Source organism: Myzus persicae, unplaced genomic scaffold (assembly GCF_001856785.1).
Source record: "Myzus persicae strain clone G006 unplaced genomic scaffold, MPER_G0061.0, whole genome shotgun sequence".
Lineage (NCBI taxonomy): Eukaryota > Metazoa > Arthropoda > Insecta > Hemiptera > Aphididae > Myzus > Myzus persicae.
Genome location: NW_019103967.1, coordinates 352,869 through 368,914, shown reverse-complemented (window position 1 = coordinate 368,914; position 16,046 = coordinate 352,869). Strand labels below are relative to the sequence as shown.

The window sequence follows — 16,046 nt, the reverse complement described above, 5'->3', positions numbered from 1 at the left end:
AGGTACTATTATAGATTAATTAATTATAAATTATAATTAAGACACACCAACAAATCAAAACTGTATTAGTTGAAAACTTGGAAATCAAGAAGTTGATATTTTAAAGTCATAGCGATGTCTAGTAACAACGACTTAATGCTGAATAAGTAAATACAGTTTATGTATAGGTACAGGATAGTGGATACTGTTTATCTAGTATCAACTATATAGGTAAGTGTATATTACTATTATATTCTATTGTTATTTACCAATAATTTGAAAACTTAAAGAGGATATGAATTGCAAATGTGGTACTCGATGCAGAACAAAAGCAATAAAACCAAAAATAATATTTTATATATTATTATATTATAATAATTGTATGTTTTTTTTTTGTTATAGTATAATATATAGCATAGTATAACATTCTATCGTTTTAAATGTATACCTATGTATTTTGTGTACTCGTACCTATTGAATATTACTTAGTATTTAGTAGGTACTCATACCAACTAAACCTGAATGTAAATCGGGTAGTAATAGAAACACGAGTTTCTGGCATAATATCGCGTAGGTAATGCCAGATAATTGTAAACATCTATTAAAACGTAGGTACGCGATCTGATGATAGTCTTAACCGCGCATAAATAAATAAATATGAACTCATGTATATATATATATATATGTATATAATTACTCGAACATATTATATATATATATATATATATATGTATATAATTACTCGAACATATTATAAAGTATGCAGCGCATGTGCGCGTCATGAGCTTCTTTTTTAAATTAGCGAAATTATTATATCGTAACGGTTGTCGATCGTTCCTATAATATAGTATAGGTACCTTCGTAGGGCTTGTATTACATATGCATACAAACACGTATAATAGCTGGCACCACCTACCTAGCAGCTACCTGTATTGACCTGTACACGTGATGCTCGAGCCGACGAAATTAACCGAAATCGATGACTTTATAAAACGCGGACGAGTCTTCGTCGCGCTTGGTGCAGGTACCTATGAGCGTTTATCCGCAAGCACACGTCCGCCGTAGCAGTCTTGCGTGCCTATATATATTATAGGATGGGATCTATATCTATACGATGTGTTATGCATTATTATTGCGTACCCACACCTCGGCGGTTCTTCTTGTGTGGAGTTTTTAACGGATTTTTTTTTTTTTTTCTGCTCTCTCCCTCCGTCCGCATCGTATTTTTTACCGTAAATATATTTTATGCGCGCGCGATGACAGTCACGACGACGCGTGTAATAATGCGCGAGCGTGTGCAATGTGTGTGTGTGTGTGTGTGTGTGTGTGTGTGTGTGTGTGTGTGTGTGTATTTTCTTCTTTTTTTTTTTCATACATAGATCGTCGCCGTCGTTATTCACGAACATCGGCTTTCTATATCGGCGGCGGCGTCGATCGATTGTTCTCCTCCGTCGCGCGACGATGGAATGCGTGAATCCGATCTCATCGATTGTTTGGAGACGCGCGCGCGCGCGACACACAATAATAATTGAACGACGACGGCGGCAGACGCGACCGGATCACGCGATAATCACGCATAATTAGAATAATGTTGGCCAAGCGGTCCGTCGGACATCCCGAAAAGTGTCTGTCGCCGCCTTTTTCCGAAATACATAATATTATGCGCCGGGCCCGCCCTTAGGCCCACACAACCTCATTCCTCCACACTCGCTGGCGAAAACAATATAATAATAGTAATACTAATAATATTATTATAAATTATAATTTATAATTTACACAATATGCGCACACACACACACACACAAACGCGGCGACTACGATGACGCCGCTACACAATATTATAATCACTATGTGTATAATACATTAATATACGTGTAGGAACCTTATAATGTACATGATATAGGTAGGTATGTACATTATGTATTCTGCACCGCACCGGTACATTATTATAAACGCGACACGTACACTGTATAAAGGTATTTTTTTCATAATGTAATGAGGACGATAATAATAATAAATACCTCGGAGTAACAAAAAAAAAAAAAAAAGTCGGTAGGTATAGGTGTATACGAAAACGTGATTATTTTCATGTACAGAGATTTATTCCGGTGACATTATATTATATACTATATACACAAATACACGCGTTGTTGATGTTGTTATTATTATTATTATTATTATTATTATTATTGTATCTGTAAGTGTCGCACTTACCTGTACGCATTCGCATTTTATACAGTACATGACACCGAAAGGTGGCCCCAAGTCCGCGAACCAAATGGACCCGATTTCTTTGAGTTGTTTGCCAAACTGGCATTCTGAAAATTATTTTTAAAAAAAATGTTGACAAAATCAAATTGTAAAATAGCAATTCTATAGAATAAAGCAATATAGGGTATTAATTTCAATTGCAAATATATTTTGGTTTCGGGTATATATCATATGAACAAACATGAAGTTGAGTTTTGATCATAATTATCATTGAATATTATACACCTATATATATATGTATCGTTAATACTCGACTGCTGTCGAGCTATAGTGTCTACTTTGGTTTGATTATCAGCGATATTTACTTAAATTGTACTGTAATACATTTTTTGTTTGTTTGTATGTTACATTTTCAATACATAATATTATAATAGCATTATATGTTTTATGTGTGGCTAGGAGGACTACCACGATTTAGCGGTAACTTTTTGAAACATGGACCTTGGTAGCGCCCACCTATTTGTACAGCAAAATAAGAAAATTATTGTGCGATTGTTAATAAAATTATAAAGCCCCCATCAAATTAAATATTTAAAATTTAAAAAAAACTTGAAACTAAATAGGTAAATAACATTACTTATATTCAGAATGTTAGATATACGACCGATCATAGGTATTATTAGAAAAAATATAAGTTCCTATACGATGATTGATGACCTTGCATATACCTATATATAAGTACATTTTATTAGACTCTTGCAAACTCTCGATGATCAATATTGTATCTGTTGGTATATCTATTATTTATCATTTATATTCAAAGAAAGAGGATTCATGATGAATAGCCATATAGGTGGTAAAAATAAGACTAATGAATTTCGATGAAAATTGTATCCACTTATAATTAAGATTTACATATAAATAATCGTGTACCTACTGAAATTCCGTAAATTGTAAATAAAAACAAATTTCCATTACGAATTTTAAATTGTATTGTTAAACAAAATATAAGTATGGTTTCATGAAAGTAGTGACTAGGTATTTGTCTGTCATCTATCATTTTAGCTGTTTCATAATTAACTATTTCCTCGATATAAGTATAATATATTTATTCTCTTTATGTGTAACTACATTGTAATATGTTTTATACATTTTAATATGTACCTACGACCTACCTAGTCTGTATAGCCATACCGAAAATGAAATTAAATGTGTGAAACTAGTACTTTTCAATTTAGTTTTATTGAACTAAATGTGTTTGTTTCAAAAATTGATATATCATAACTCACATAATCGGACAAGTGACACATTTCAAGTTTAGGTGATCATATAGTTAGAAGCTGTTTATTTTTAAACATAAGAAAATAACATGGTTTGATTATAAATTGAAATGTTATAGAATTATAGAGATTAATCGATTCACGGCTATATAATATAGTATAATAGTATGTATAATGTATATATAAATATACTACCCATAATCTACATGGTATAATATATACAATATATTATAACATAATATAACATAATATACACTAATGAAATATAGCTTAAGTTTTATAAACATTTTCTAATGCATAATTAATCTAACTAAATATCACGAATGAATAATTCTATGACTTCTATTTGCTTAGATTTCTTAGCTTCTTGATCCCATTTATTGATATCTTATATCGTAATTGTGTAAGTTAAATGTTTTAAAAATATTTTGAATTTATTTGTTCAAAAATAAATAGTAGGTATACTCATAGTTCGTTACTGAATAAGAGGTATATGTCATTATAATTTATTGGGTAAACTTTTAGTCCATTTTTTCTTAGAAAACAATGATGGTAACCGACAATAGTATAATAATGAAAAAAGGTATTGTTGTACCAATATCAATTTTCCCAGATATTGAGGCAGACCCTTTAACCACCCCTATAAATACGCCCCTGGCCTTGCAGCCTGGACAAAGAGAAGCACAAACTATTTCATCGCCACGGCTTTACCCATACCATGATTCGATGACTTTTTTCTCCTTAGTTAAAATCTTTTTTTTTAAATTCAGTTATGCCTACTTTTGTACAGAGTATTAATAATTAAACCCAACTACCTTTGTTAATTAAAAACATAATTTATTACATCAATATAACTTGCAATCTATTGTGTGGCGTTCGTAGCGAGTAATAAATTATGTATTATACTAATGGCATCTGCTACTGAAGTTGTAAAAGAGATCAATAAAAAAATAAATTTATATTACATGTACATCAAAAACGTACCATGGTGGCATAGTTTATGTTACACTGTTGTCTGTTATATTAGTATTGCTACATCTATCCTGCACACGAATCGTTTAGGTTAGTAATAATTCAACTCTTTTGTTGTTAGAATACGATGTGTATACCTAAGTTAAATATACCTGAAGATTTATAGAATTATGAAGAAGTATTATTAAGTATAAATATACATGAGCATTACCTAATACTATTTATTTTAATTTATTTAATACACAGTGGCACTGAATCATATACAGCATTTGGTGAAGCAAGGAAAAAACTATTAACAGCCATCCACCCACTACCTACGACTATACATATAAGTACTTACATTAACATACATTTTAATATATAACCAGAATTATAAGTAGAGTGATATTATGTTTTTATTGAAGATACAGTGGTACTATCAACTGCTACAATCGTATAGTACTAATACTACCTAAAAGGTAATGTGCTAAGACTTAATTGATTTTCGACTAATTACAGTTCTAAAAAACAGAAAACCACCCACAATCCTTGAAAGTTAATTGAAACAGTGGCTTTACTGTGTAGTGTACTATAGGTAGTGTGCATTATATCATAATATGGGCGTCAAATTAATATTTAATACACAACTATTATGTACAAGACATAACTCAAGAAACGGATAGCTATATGAAATATTATCAAAACACGTGAAATTTATATTGACTATTATTTAGGTATAAATGTATAATACACTTTGTACAAATATACTTATTATTTATTTAAATATAAAATATTTTACTATTTTTGACAAATATAAAATCCGAAAGTAATCATAATACTTTTATTTTTAAAAACTATACAAAAGAAAAAACAATTATTTCAATTAATTAAATTTAATAAGTTTTATTTTGAAATTCGTCGCCTCGGTTTTGTTTGTTGGGAGATCGTACGCATAAATTATTATTAAATCATCATTAAGAATGATAGAATTGTATTATAGAAATAAGTCAAATAATAGTCGTAATGACGTAATCCCATTATAGTGTAGAACCTCGTCAATCATAAATATTATTAGGATAAAACGATGTGTATTCTTTAGCAATAGTACATAATTTTAAAATTTGTAATTAATCAAGTTATTCTTAAGGCTCATTTCCGCACGGCACATACATACAAATAAACAGATTTAACCATGCCCGTATCTAGTCAATATCTACTGGATATTTTATTGGAATCGGGCATTGGCCCTGGAAAAAATATGTTACTCTATATCCTGAACACTTATGAAACTATTAAAATTGTTTCAATGATAAAGTTCGTTCAAAACTTCTAAAATGATACATCAAACAATGTTCGGAAGTGTCGCCATTTGTTTGTTCGGAAACGGGTAAGCTAAAACACTATGCGTTTTGCACAGGCTTGCGCAAACTCTACTCGCATACAAATCATTAAGTGCATTTTAATTGACCCAAATTTGTTATCAACGGCATTTGTTTAATTACTCACCAGATAAATATTTTTAACCGATATTCAGGAATGATTTTATAAGCTCATACTTACTAGAACTTTTAATAATTATTATTCTATTATCTAATGGTAAAACAGTAATTGAATTTTTATCTATTTAGTATTTTTAGAATGTTGTTAATTATTACAACAGCAGGTTTTCTGCAAACGTCCACAGTACACAACAATGTACAGATAACTTAACAGGCAAAAACGCAACAATATAAGTTTGAATTTTAAAATTAAATTATTATGATAATAAAATAAACTACAAACAATTGTTTCGGAATATTCCTTTCGATCGAATACAATTAATATTACTAATTATTATTTTTCAATAAATATTTATTAAGTATTAAATCATACAATATGTGAACAGTATAATGTTTTGGTCCAGCCGAATAGATTAGGCTAAAAAAAATGTGGGTGCAGCATACGAACGCATAATATGGTGGCGCCTTAGATTCGATTTATTAGGCCCCCCCCCCGCTTTAACTTTAATTACATTTACTACATTTTGTTCAATATCGTTTCACGATATTTTCACGTGTTGAGATTGTCATAAATCAATCACATTATATACGTTTTATTTAATCCTGTTTTCCACGTATTTATTTAATCACATCATACCTACGAGACAGTAGGTATAGGTACGTCACTAATTATATTCTCAATTATAAATAATAATAATAATGCTAAATGAACCAACTGCTTTTTAAAATTATTTCAGATTGAATTATTACATAATGTCATTATGAAAAGTCATCGTGATGAGTGATGACCAATCACCAATGTAAAACATCACGTGGTCAGCCGCTACTCGCTTGACAAGAGTACCTATGCAATATACCGAGCGTATGGACTATACAATGATATAAACAACTGTTGCACGGCTGAGTTACCGCGGTTGCCGGCACACGAAGTACCACGGGACACGGGTTCATAGTATTTCACTGCCTCACTATATGCAACTCGCAGCCGGAGTGTTGGACACGTTTAGAAAAAAATGTAAACCCTTCGCTGAAACATTTATTGGAAAAATCTGGTGAGTTTCTAGGCTGGCGTGGTCTCACAGTAGTGAGCATGACCATTACATTTTTATGGGTGTTGTACCTACTCTCAGGGGCGTGCTCAGGAGTGGGGGAGGGGTCAATTCCCTCATGTTCACTTGAAAACTATATATATATTTACTACTTATATATATTTTTAATTTTAATTGTCAATGTAATATGTTTATTGATTATAAAATATAAAAAAAGTTGACCCCGTCATTCAAAATTCCCGCGAGCACGCCTCTATACCAACTCTCGTCATCGTTGACGTTTTTTAAAGATGGTCTTAACCTTCTGATACTCGATCACATCGATTTTCGAACCCATGAGTGATAACTGCGTGGAAGATATATGTTATTTATACTATATGTACCTACCTATATAGTGTCGTGCTAATGTGCAATCCATCGAAACTCCGGTAGGGAAACCTATCTTTACTGTTTACGCATTACCGTCCGAGAGGTCGTATTATAATATAATAATTTAATATTTATAATGCATAATGTGTGGAGAAATGTAAGCAAAATGTGTCTGCAGGATCATTAGTTTCAGCCCGACAAAACGCGTCACCATGATTCCCGTGGATTTCACCCTCGTAAGCCGTCTTATATTTTTGGCGCCAAAAAAAACCCAAAACATATAGAGAATATGAATGGAGATTTAATTAGTATGTTAGATGATTTAGACATAATAGGATATAACATATAAATATAGATACATTTTTAAATCTCATTCACCCAATGATGGCGAAAATAAAACACCGGCTCTGACATGGTATTAATAATCGTGTAGTTTGACCATTTTTAGTACTATCCTTAAAGTTATACATGACATGTACATATAAATATCAAATATATTACTACCGGTTAATTTATAAGTTTGCGACACATATTATGTGCATTTTGATAACGTACGATTCGTACAATAACTATAAAAACATAAGACTAGAGAGAATACCGAATCTTGTACAACCTACATTATTATGGAAAAATAATAGGACAATAGGTTAAGACTTAACAGTTAAGTGATAGAAGCATAGACTTTTAAGTCCGCGGATAGAAGTTTACTCCGCATATATCCGCAGTATTCTGATGTCTTGAACTCGAAAATAGTTCAGTCATATATAATAACAGACTAATAAGATCAGTGATTGGAAACAGAACAGCTTTTAAAAATAATTTGTTTTGTAAATCTGTGTAATTATTACAAATGTATTTGAATTTTAACAATTATTTCATATTTGTGTGTCTAACTTAAAATTAAAATATACATATGGCCTGCAAGCAATACGATTTCACCCTTTGACAGACGCGGGGAGGATCCAGATCCCAGAGTAATTATTAGGGGGGCATTTTATATTGTGGACATAATATTATATAATATGTAAAATTCAACAATTCTATAAGTACTTTCAACTAAAAATTTAAAAAAACGAGGTAGGTAATAGCAGTCTTCATGTAGTTGCCGGTGCCACATTTAGACATTTTGCGAAAAGAAATTAGTTCTTTGTAAAGAGCTTACGGCTTACCAACAGGAAATATGGAAAGTATATCCGCATGACCTTTTTGATTTTGAGCAAGGAAAAGAATATTTGTTTCCTTCACATTATAATATCCGCTTTTTTTGCCAGTCATAATTAAAATAATATAAAACAAACAATAATAAATAATAAACAGCGCCTAGTAGTAAAAGAAATAATATTAATCATGTAATCAATCATGACATTATTCACAAATGCTGTGGTTCGAGTTTGTTGACTATAATAATAATTATTGTACTTTAGGTGTAGGCACGCGATAACATAATACGTCAATAGAATCACAACAAATTTGTTAAAAGAAGGATTAAGGAACCTAAATTATTATTGTATTAATAATTCTAGTTCGTGTATAGCTTTTAATACATTAGTATTTAGTTGTTTAAATGTCGAACCGCAGAATACATTATATATTATATTTTATTTTATAATACCATTATTAAAATAATTTCAACTTTAAAAGTTTTAATAATTCACAGGTGAACAAAATTGCAACTACAAAATTTTGGTGCCCCCAAAATACTGGCTCCGAGGCAGTTGTACCTAGTGGCCAGTGCCTCTTCTAAATTCGGGCCTGGTAGTTGCACAGAATAAAATAATAGTGAATGAAAACATTTATAACGGTAGGTATATAAATTCGAGTGATTACGATACTCGTCAGTCCGCACTCCGCTGTCGGCGAGATTAGAAATTACCGAATTATAAATAGAACCGTCCGCTAAACAGTGTAATTATTATTATTTAATGTACATGAAAACAAAAAATAAAATACATTTTTTATCATTTTTTGACATAACATTAAATAATATAACAGTTTAATTTTTTTTTCATGACATTTGGTGAGTGGGGTACGGGAGCGAGTAGGGGGACCCCCTTGTGTCCTCAACTGCCCTTTGATGGTTCAAAATGAAAATATTTATACATTTTGCGCTTACCAATTAATGTCTAATTGAGCAATATTTCGATATTTTTAACAAAAAACTGGTTTCTAAAATTGATCCAGTTGTATTGTATAGGTTGGTTGATTCAACCGGTGCAAACTATTCGCCAGCTGAGTATTATATTGTTTTAGTCTATTACTCTATACAATATAATATCATCCGTGTGTAGAATATATAATATAGGTACACAATGCACATGAGTTGTACCGCGTCTCCACGTGTACTGTTTTCAATAATGACCAACCCCAACATTAACCAACTCTAGAGTCTAGAATAATAACTAGGGACAATCTACGGGTAAATAACATACCATGTTATATTTTAATAATAGCTTAGATACGCGAAATACGTCAGCTGGGGTAACCGCGGCGGTTAATCGTTTGTATATAATGTACAATAATATATATAATAATGCGAACATTGATTTCGTCCGCTGGCCAACAGGCGACAGCACACAAAAGCGAAGAATATAATTTATGGGCAGGTATGCTATTATCATCGAAATTTCATATAATATGATGCGGCGATTAACAGTTTGCATACGAACAATGCATCGAAATTTGCCGTCTATGGACAATACAAAAACCACCTAATCGTATATGATACAATTTGTATAGGTACAACAAAAAAAGCACCTATTGGTTTTGAAAAATCATTTTTATGATAAAATTAACTTATGCTGTATAACGTTAGGTCTTTAACTATAAGTTGAAAAATGAAAATGAAATAATTTAAAATTTGTTTATGGATTGTAACTCGGAAAATTCTAGTGAATTGTACTATCATAATTGAAGGCGGAGTTCAGATCACTTTTGATGTTTAGTACGGATAAGGTATTTTTGTTGATAATGATAACAAATTACAAGCTGTAAAAATATAATATTATTTGTAGGACATTATCGGTATTAAAAAAATGATATTTTATCGCGGCCTACTACATGCGTTTGTATATTTTATAATTTAGACCCGTATTATACTTTTTGTTTCACTGTCTTGTACATTTTTAATTACCATGCGGTCCTTTGCAGGTTTTGTGAGAATTTTTATTAGGGAAAATAGAAAAAAAATTCTAGTTGTACCTTTTTTAAAAGGTTAATGTCTTTATTTTTATTCTTTCATCCCGACGACGATGGGTGTATTTATACAAATGATTATTATCGTTGGCGTTCTCATTGTTCAACGTGTGTGTGTGTGTGTGTGTGTGTGTGTGTGTGTGTGTGTGTGTGTGTGTGTGTGTGTACTGAATGCCTGTATGTAGTGTGTGCCGCCACCAGCCTGGCAATGACGTGAAACAGATTGGCGCCGGCCGGTGACTGGAAAACGACGAAGGCGGCGGCGACGACGACGTTTACCCGCCGTTTTTATGCACGCAACAGCGTCTTCGTTCATTTCTTATTTGGTATGACCGGTTATACACACACGCATGCACTACATATTATAACATTATATATGTATTTATATCATTAAGAATTAAAACATTCGGTCAAATCAAGTGGGAAAAAATAGCACCTAATATTTAAATGGTATCATATATTTAAACCTTAAACGGCGTGTCGTACATTATAATAACAATATTGTTGTTATAATAATTGGTTATGTATGTCCGGATTTTTTTTGCCTCACATATTATTTTATACCTCCACATACAAGCGAATAGTGTATTATTATGATTTGACAATTATATACGGCTCAGTGAACTTTAAATTATCATCATAATAATAAAAAAAGACAATCTTTGCTCGCGTATGTGCATGCGTGAGATTTTGGCATTGCATTATAATATGACGACCATTGACGTAATGAAGTTTAAGCGATGCCATTGACAAAAACGAAAACTCACTATATAGTAAGGCAGACGGTCGCAGGTCATCCGGAAGGTACCGGCCAGCGGCGTTTTGCTTGTACACCGTTCAATGGTTCAAAAAGACGTTTAATACCTCAATGTATCATCTATGAATGAAGAAAAATATTGTGACGTACTGACGTATATATTTCGCAGCGTGTACTGGTACCAGCGGTGGTGACTGGTGGTGGAAGGGAATAATGATGATTCCCTTGGAAATTCCAGCCCGAGAGAGCTTTTGTTTTTACATAATAATGTGATAAAAGTATTACATATAATTGTTGCGTTTTTATTTTTTAGCGCTCGTTATGACAGTCTGGGTTATGTGACAGAATGATAAACACAATGATATTATGTAAACACAATATTATGTTGTTGTAATTGTATTGCATCTCCGAATAAAAGCCCTTCCTAATCCGCTTGTATATAGTACATAGTATAGTTCATCATATCAGTATCGATATCGTAACTATTGTTGGATCTAAATCATTGAGCAAAGTCACGAGTTATAAAACTCTCAGTAGGTAAGTAACTGTAATAGATACTTAAACAATTTTTCGGTGCTAGAACAACAATAATAATTGTTATGATTTTACATCGTATGTTTTCAGCCTATTATGTTATTATTCCACTACTAAGCCTTTAAAAACACTAGACAGACGCAAATAAGTTAACCAAGATTAATAGTAATTACTACTTATCATTAAGTAGTGGCTCAAAATGCATTGGTTGTGAGTTGATTTGATGTGAATTTTTCCGTTGAAATAAATACTTAATCCATTCTATTTAATATTTACGCTGCAGAGAATCATGTATACTATTGGTACCGAATGGATTACAAATACGAGTATACGACCATTATTAGTTATGAAGAGCTAATATTATAAAAGTTTCAATTGTATGATTCAGTTTTAGTGGCAGATTTACGGAAGGGGCCCGGACCAGCCCCTCTCCAATTATTGGCCGGCACAAAACGATGTTAATTTGGTTTTATACGGGATTATAAAAAATGAACACAAATGTAACTCATAGCTTTGAGTTGGAAAAATTATGTAAATCCCCCATGAAAAATTCCTAAACACGCCGACGCCACTGTTCTATACAGCACACACAACTACACAAGTATACAATTAAAGTCGTCTCAGTCGAGTATTTATTTGGAATGTGCGCCAAATCGTTCGGAACATACTGTGGGACACCTTGTGAAATATATGTTGTAGGTGCAAAGTGCGTATCGAAGTCGTTGGCCATGTCTAGACGCCCAATGCACGATGGATGTGTATTATTGTGTGATTACTTGGCAGTTTTACGAGACTACGGTGTGTCCTTATATATTTTATATGTATTTATATGTGTATGTATGTAAGGTAAATGCATATATATATATATATACATTAATATGTAAATGATCATAAACTATATAAGTAGTAAGTAGTGCAAGCCAGAGCGGTTTATTATGTTTGGATGAATATTGGTGGAGAAAAGTTGCTAACTTGACTGTTTAGTGTTCACTACACGTTCGATTTAAATTATTTAAAATGTTATTTACCTAGGTACCTAATAATTAGTTTGCAATCGTTTTGGCTCTAAAATAAGAGAAATATTTATTTCGACAAATTTAAAATTACATACGTTTTACTGTAAAGATTTTATTCCATGGCTTGAAAGTTGGTACTTTTTATTTTTTTCAAACTTTTTAATATTTTTTGATTGATATCAATAAAATTATTAAAATTATTGTTTATTTGCTCATATGAATTAAAATATTTATAATTTAAATGTAATTATTATTCATAATTATATAGTAAACATTGTGAAAATTGTTTGATTATGTTGGTAAGCAAAACGCACTGTTTTATTAAAATTAAAAGTTACAACTTTTAACTGCTGCTGCTTTTTAACTTTTTGTACTGCTATAATCATAGACGCAAATTGCAGGGGGGCTAAGGGGGTTTGGCGCGATTAAAGTACACAGTTTTTTAGTTGTGAGGCATCAAAGCTCCGCTCACACTGATGTTAAAAATGTTAGCCCTCCCCCCTGATATTGTAATGGATTTCCACCAGTGGCAATAATGCTGTGTAATATAAACAACTTTATAGTCACTATTATGGATTATCACCTTTATAATATAGAAATAAGTATAGTATAATTCTCCGATTTCTTTCTTGTATCATCTAAAAAATAAAATAGCCAATAGGAAATAATAATATGAACTAGGCATAAACCAAGCAGAATTTCATTTTAATTGCGAAGTTTTAAATGACTACCAATTCTGCAATTATGTATTGAACGTATATAAAACAATTTGTAAAATTGAAACATTTGAATATTTTCTAAATTAATTTGTATCGTTATAGTTAAGATAAATTTATTTTATCCATGTAAACTTTTGGTACGTACAGTTAAACCTTGAAATTTACAAATCTTGTTAACATTTTTGTGTAATGAAATTTCTATATTTTCATACAACTTTAGTTACAGAATATGGTTTAAACTTTATATTTAGTTGCCAAATTTCACACGTTAGGTGTACAAAATAAACTTATTTATCTCAGTTTTTTCAATTAACTACACGCTACCCTAGTTCTAGGATCCTGTGGAATGGACCATACAACATATGTACTTAAAGATGTAGCGCTGATAAATATTAATACTGGACTACCAAAATATAAAATAATATTAGTTCTGATCTAAATAAGAGATTGAAATTTTATAAAATAATCAATCTATTCTACTAGTCCCAAAAAACAATATCAAATATTTTATTTTTAAATTTGAAAAATATTCAAAATATATAGAAACCATTCATAATATGTCAAATTTTTTTTAAAATATTATATTATCTATAAGGTTTTAATTTTGAAATAACGTTATATAATATAATATTATATTAAACCCAATTATTTTTAATTTTTGTGTTTTTTGAAGTCCTAATCTACCAACTGCACCATCACGTGCTCTTTCGTGGTCCGGATAAAATATTTCACTATACGACACAGGTACGTTCGTATACATTTCTAGCCGACGCCGTGACGCGTAGGTAAAAAAGCTACGCAAATCGTTCATGTGAAACGTTATAATTTTCTACAGATAACAAAAATAATAGTTGAAAATAAAATATAACGCGTTTAAACGTTCATAGCCGTTTTAAGAAATCCTTAATTCTCACGATTCCAATAAAAGACTACGCAGATCAACACTTACACAAAGGTATAATTGTATAAGTATTAGGTGGTGTGTACGTAAGGCATACAGAATATAATAATATAAAGATTCTGGAGAGCGCGGGTTATGGACGTGTGCACACGTGCGACTCGAGAGTCGAGGATAACATCGCGTCGAATACAATGCACCGTGTGGGCACGAAATGCATTTAGAGAGAAAACACCTATAAATATATATATAGATATATATATGTACATAATATATGTATATAATAACGACAAACGTCGCGGTTGTAATGCTGCATCGAGGGCCGATCCGCCGAGGACGTGCATGTAGATAAGACGCAAATAGAGGTAAACAGACAAGTATTGTTTTTATAACATCGTACGAATATAATTTATCGGTAAAATATGTAGTTCACGGGTGTACGAATATAAACTTAATAATAATATTGTACGCGTTATACACATATATAGTGAACCGATGAGATACTCTCGCTGATAATAAACGCTAAAAATAAAATCGGAACGAATAAATTGCGATAGCCCCGGGGACGGCGAGGGAGGCGCATATTTGTAAAAATGCCAAAAATCGGTTTACGAAAACAACGACCGGCTCTTTTATCGGCCGGCAGCGGCGCGTGTCGAATTAAAAAGTAAAAGGCGGGAAAGAGAACGCGAGTATTCCTGTAATACGTTACATGCGTAACACAGCACAACGTACATAATATAATAATAATAATTTATTTTGATATTATTATTGTTGCGTGTGATACAAATATACAATATAATATCATATATCCATATATTTTGTGTGGGTGAATTGGGGGACACAGAGAGAGAGAGAGAGAGAGAGAGAGAGAGAGCTGAGGTAGTACCTGTCACCCTGTACGGTTTCTTGGTTAAGGCGTTGTCTTCGAGCAGAGGCGATTGTTTCCGGGCTGCTAGCGTGGCGGTCGCCAAAGTTGTCGCTAGAACGCACAACACGGCGGCGGTGCACTTGTGGACGGCCATCACAGAGGTACGTGAGGGAACGACTCTCGGAAGCTCAAAGCTGTGGACAGCGAGGTGTGCAGCAGGTACTTCCGTATGCAGCTGTAGTCGCGTCTATGATAACACCGGAACGACCAAATTTTTTTAAAATTATTCCAATCGGTTTTACCGCTCAACAAAACTACGTGCTATCGGCCGTACGGTCTGGGACGCACGTCGCGTCGTCGGGGGCGGATAAAAACATAATATTGTTATTGTTATTTCACACGCGTAACCGCCGGTAAACCTTTCGTAAATAATTTACGGTCGATATAAAATAGTGACAGAAGGTTACGGGTGTTTGAAAAATATTCGGTAAAAATAATAAATAAAAATAATAGTAATCAATAGTATTAATATTATGAACACGCGACCGCGCGCGCGGAAACTCGGACCGCGGCGACGGGAGTCTGACGGCGGCGAAAACGCAACACTTCGGAACACGTGCGAAGCGAACGCGTACGGATAGCACACTGCCGAGTGCCGACAGTCGCCGTAGCGCAACACACGTACTATACCATAATATACGACTACAGCAGTGGTACGGCG

General features: G+C 32.5%; 1 protein-coding gene across 2 annotated transcripts in view; it reads right to left on the bottom strand.

The window, feature by feature from the left end:
- The window catches only part of LOC111037014 (dorsal-ventral patterning protein Sog), a 26,880-nt gene extending 10,834 nt beyond the window's left edge, over window positions 1–16,046 (bottom strand). The window contains exons 1-2 of one of the 2 annotated variants that reach the window (XR_002604838.1): window positions 15,344–16,046; window positions 2,194–2,297 (exon numbers count right to left, since the gene is read on the bottom strand). Coding sequence is in view for 1 of the 2 variants with exons in the window: in XM_022319362.1 (XP_022175054.1) it covers window positions 2,194–2,297; window positions 15,344–15,479 (240 nt within the window). In the remaining variant the exon portion in view is untranslated. The remainder of the gene's footprint in view (window positions 1–2,193; window positions 2,298–15,343) is intronic. The other variant, XM_022319362.1, reaches the window with a different exon arrangement.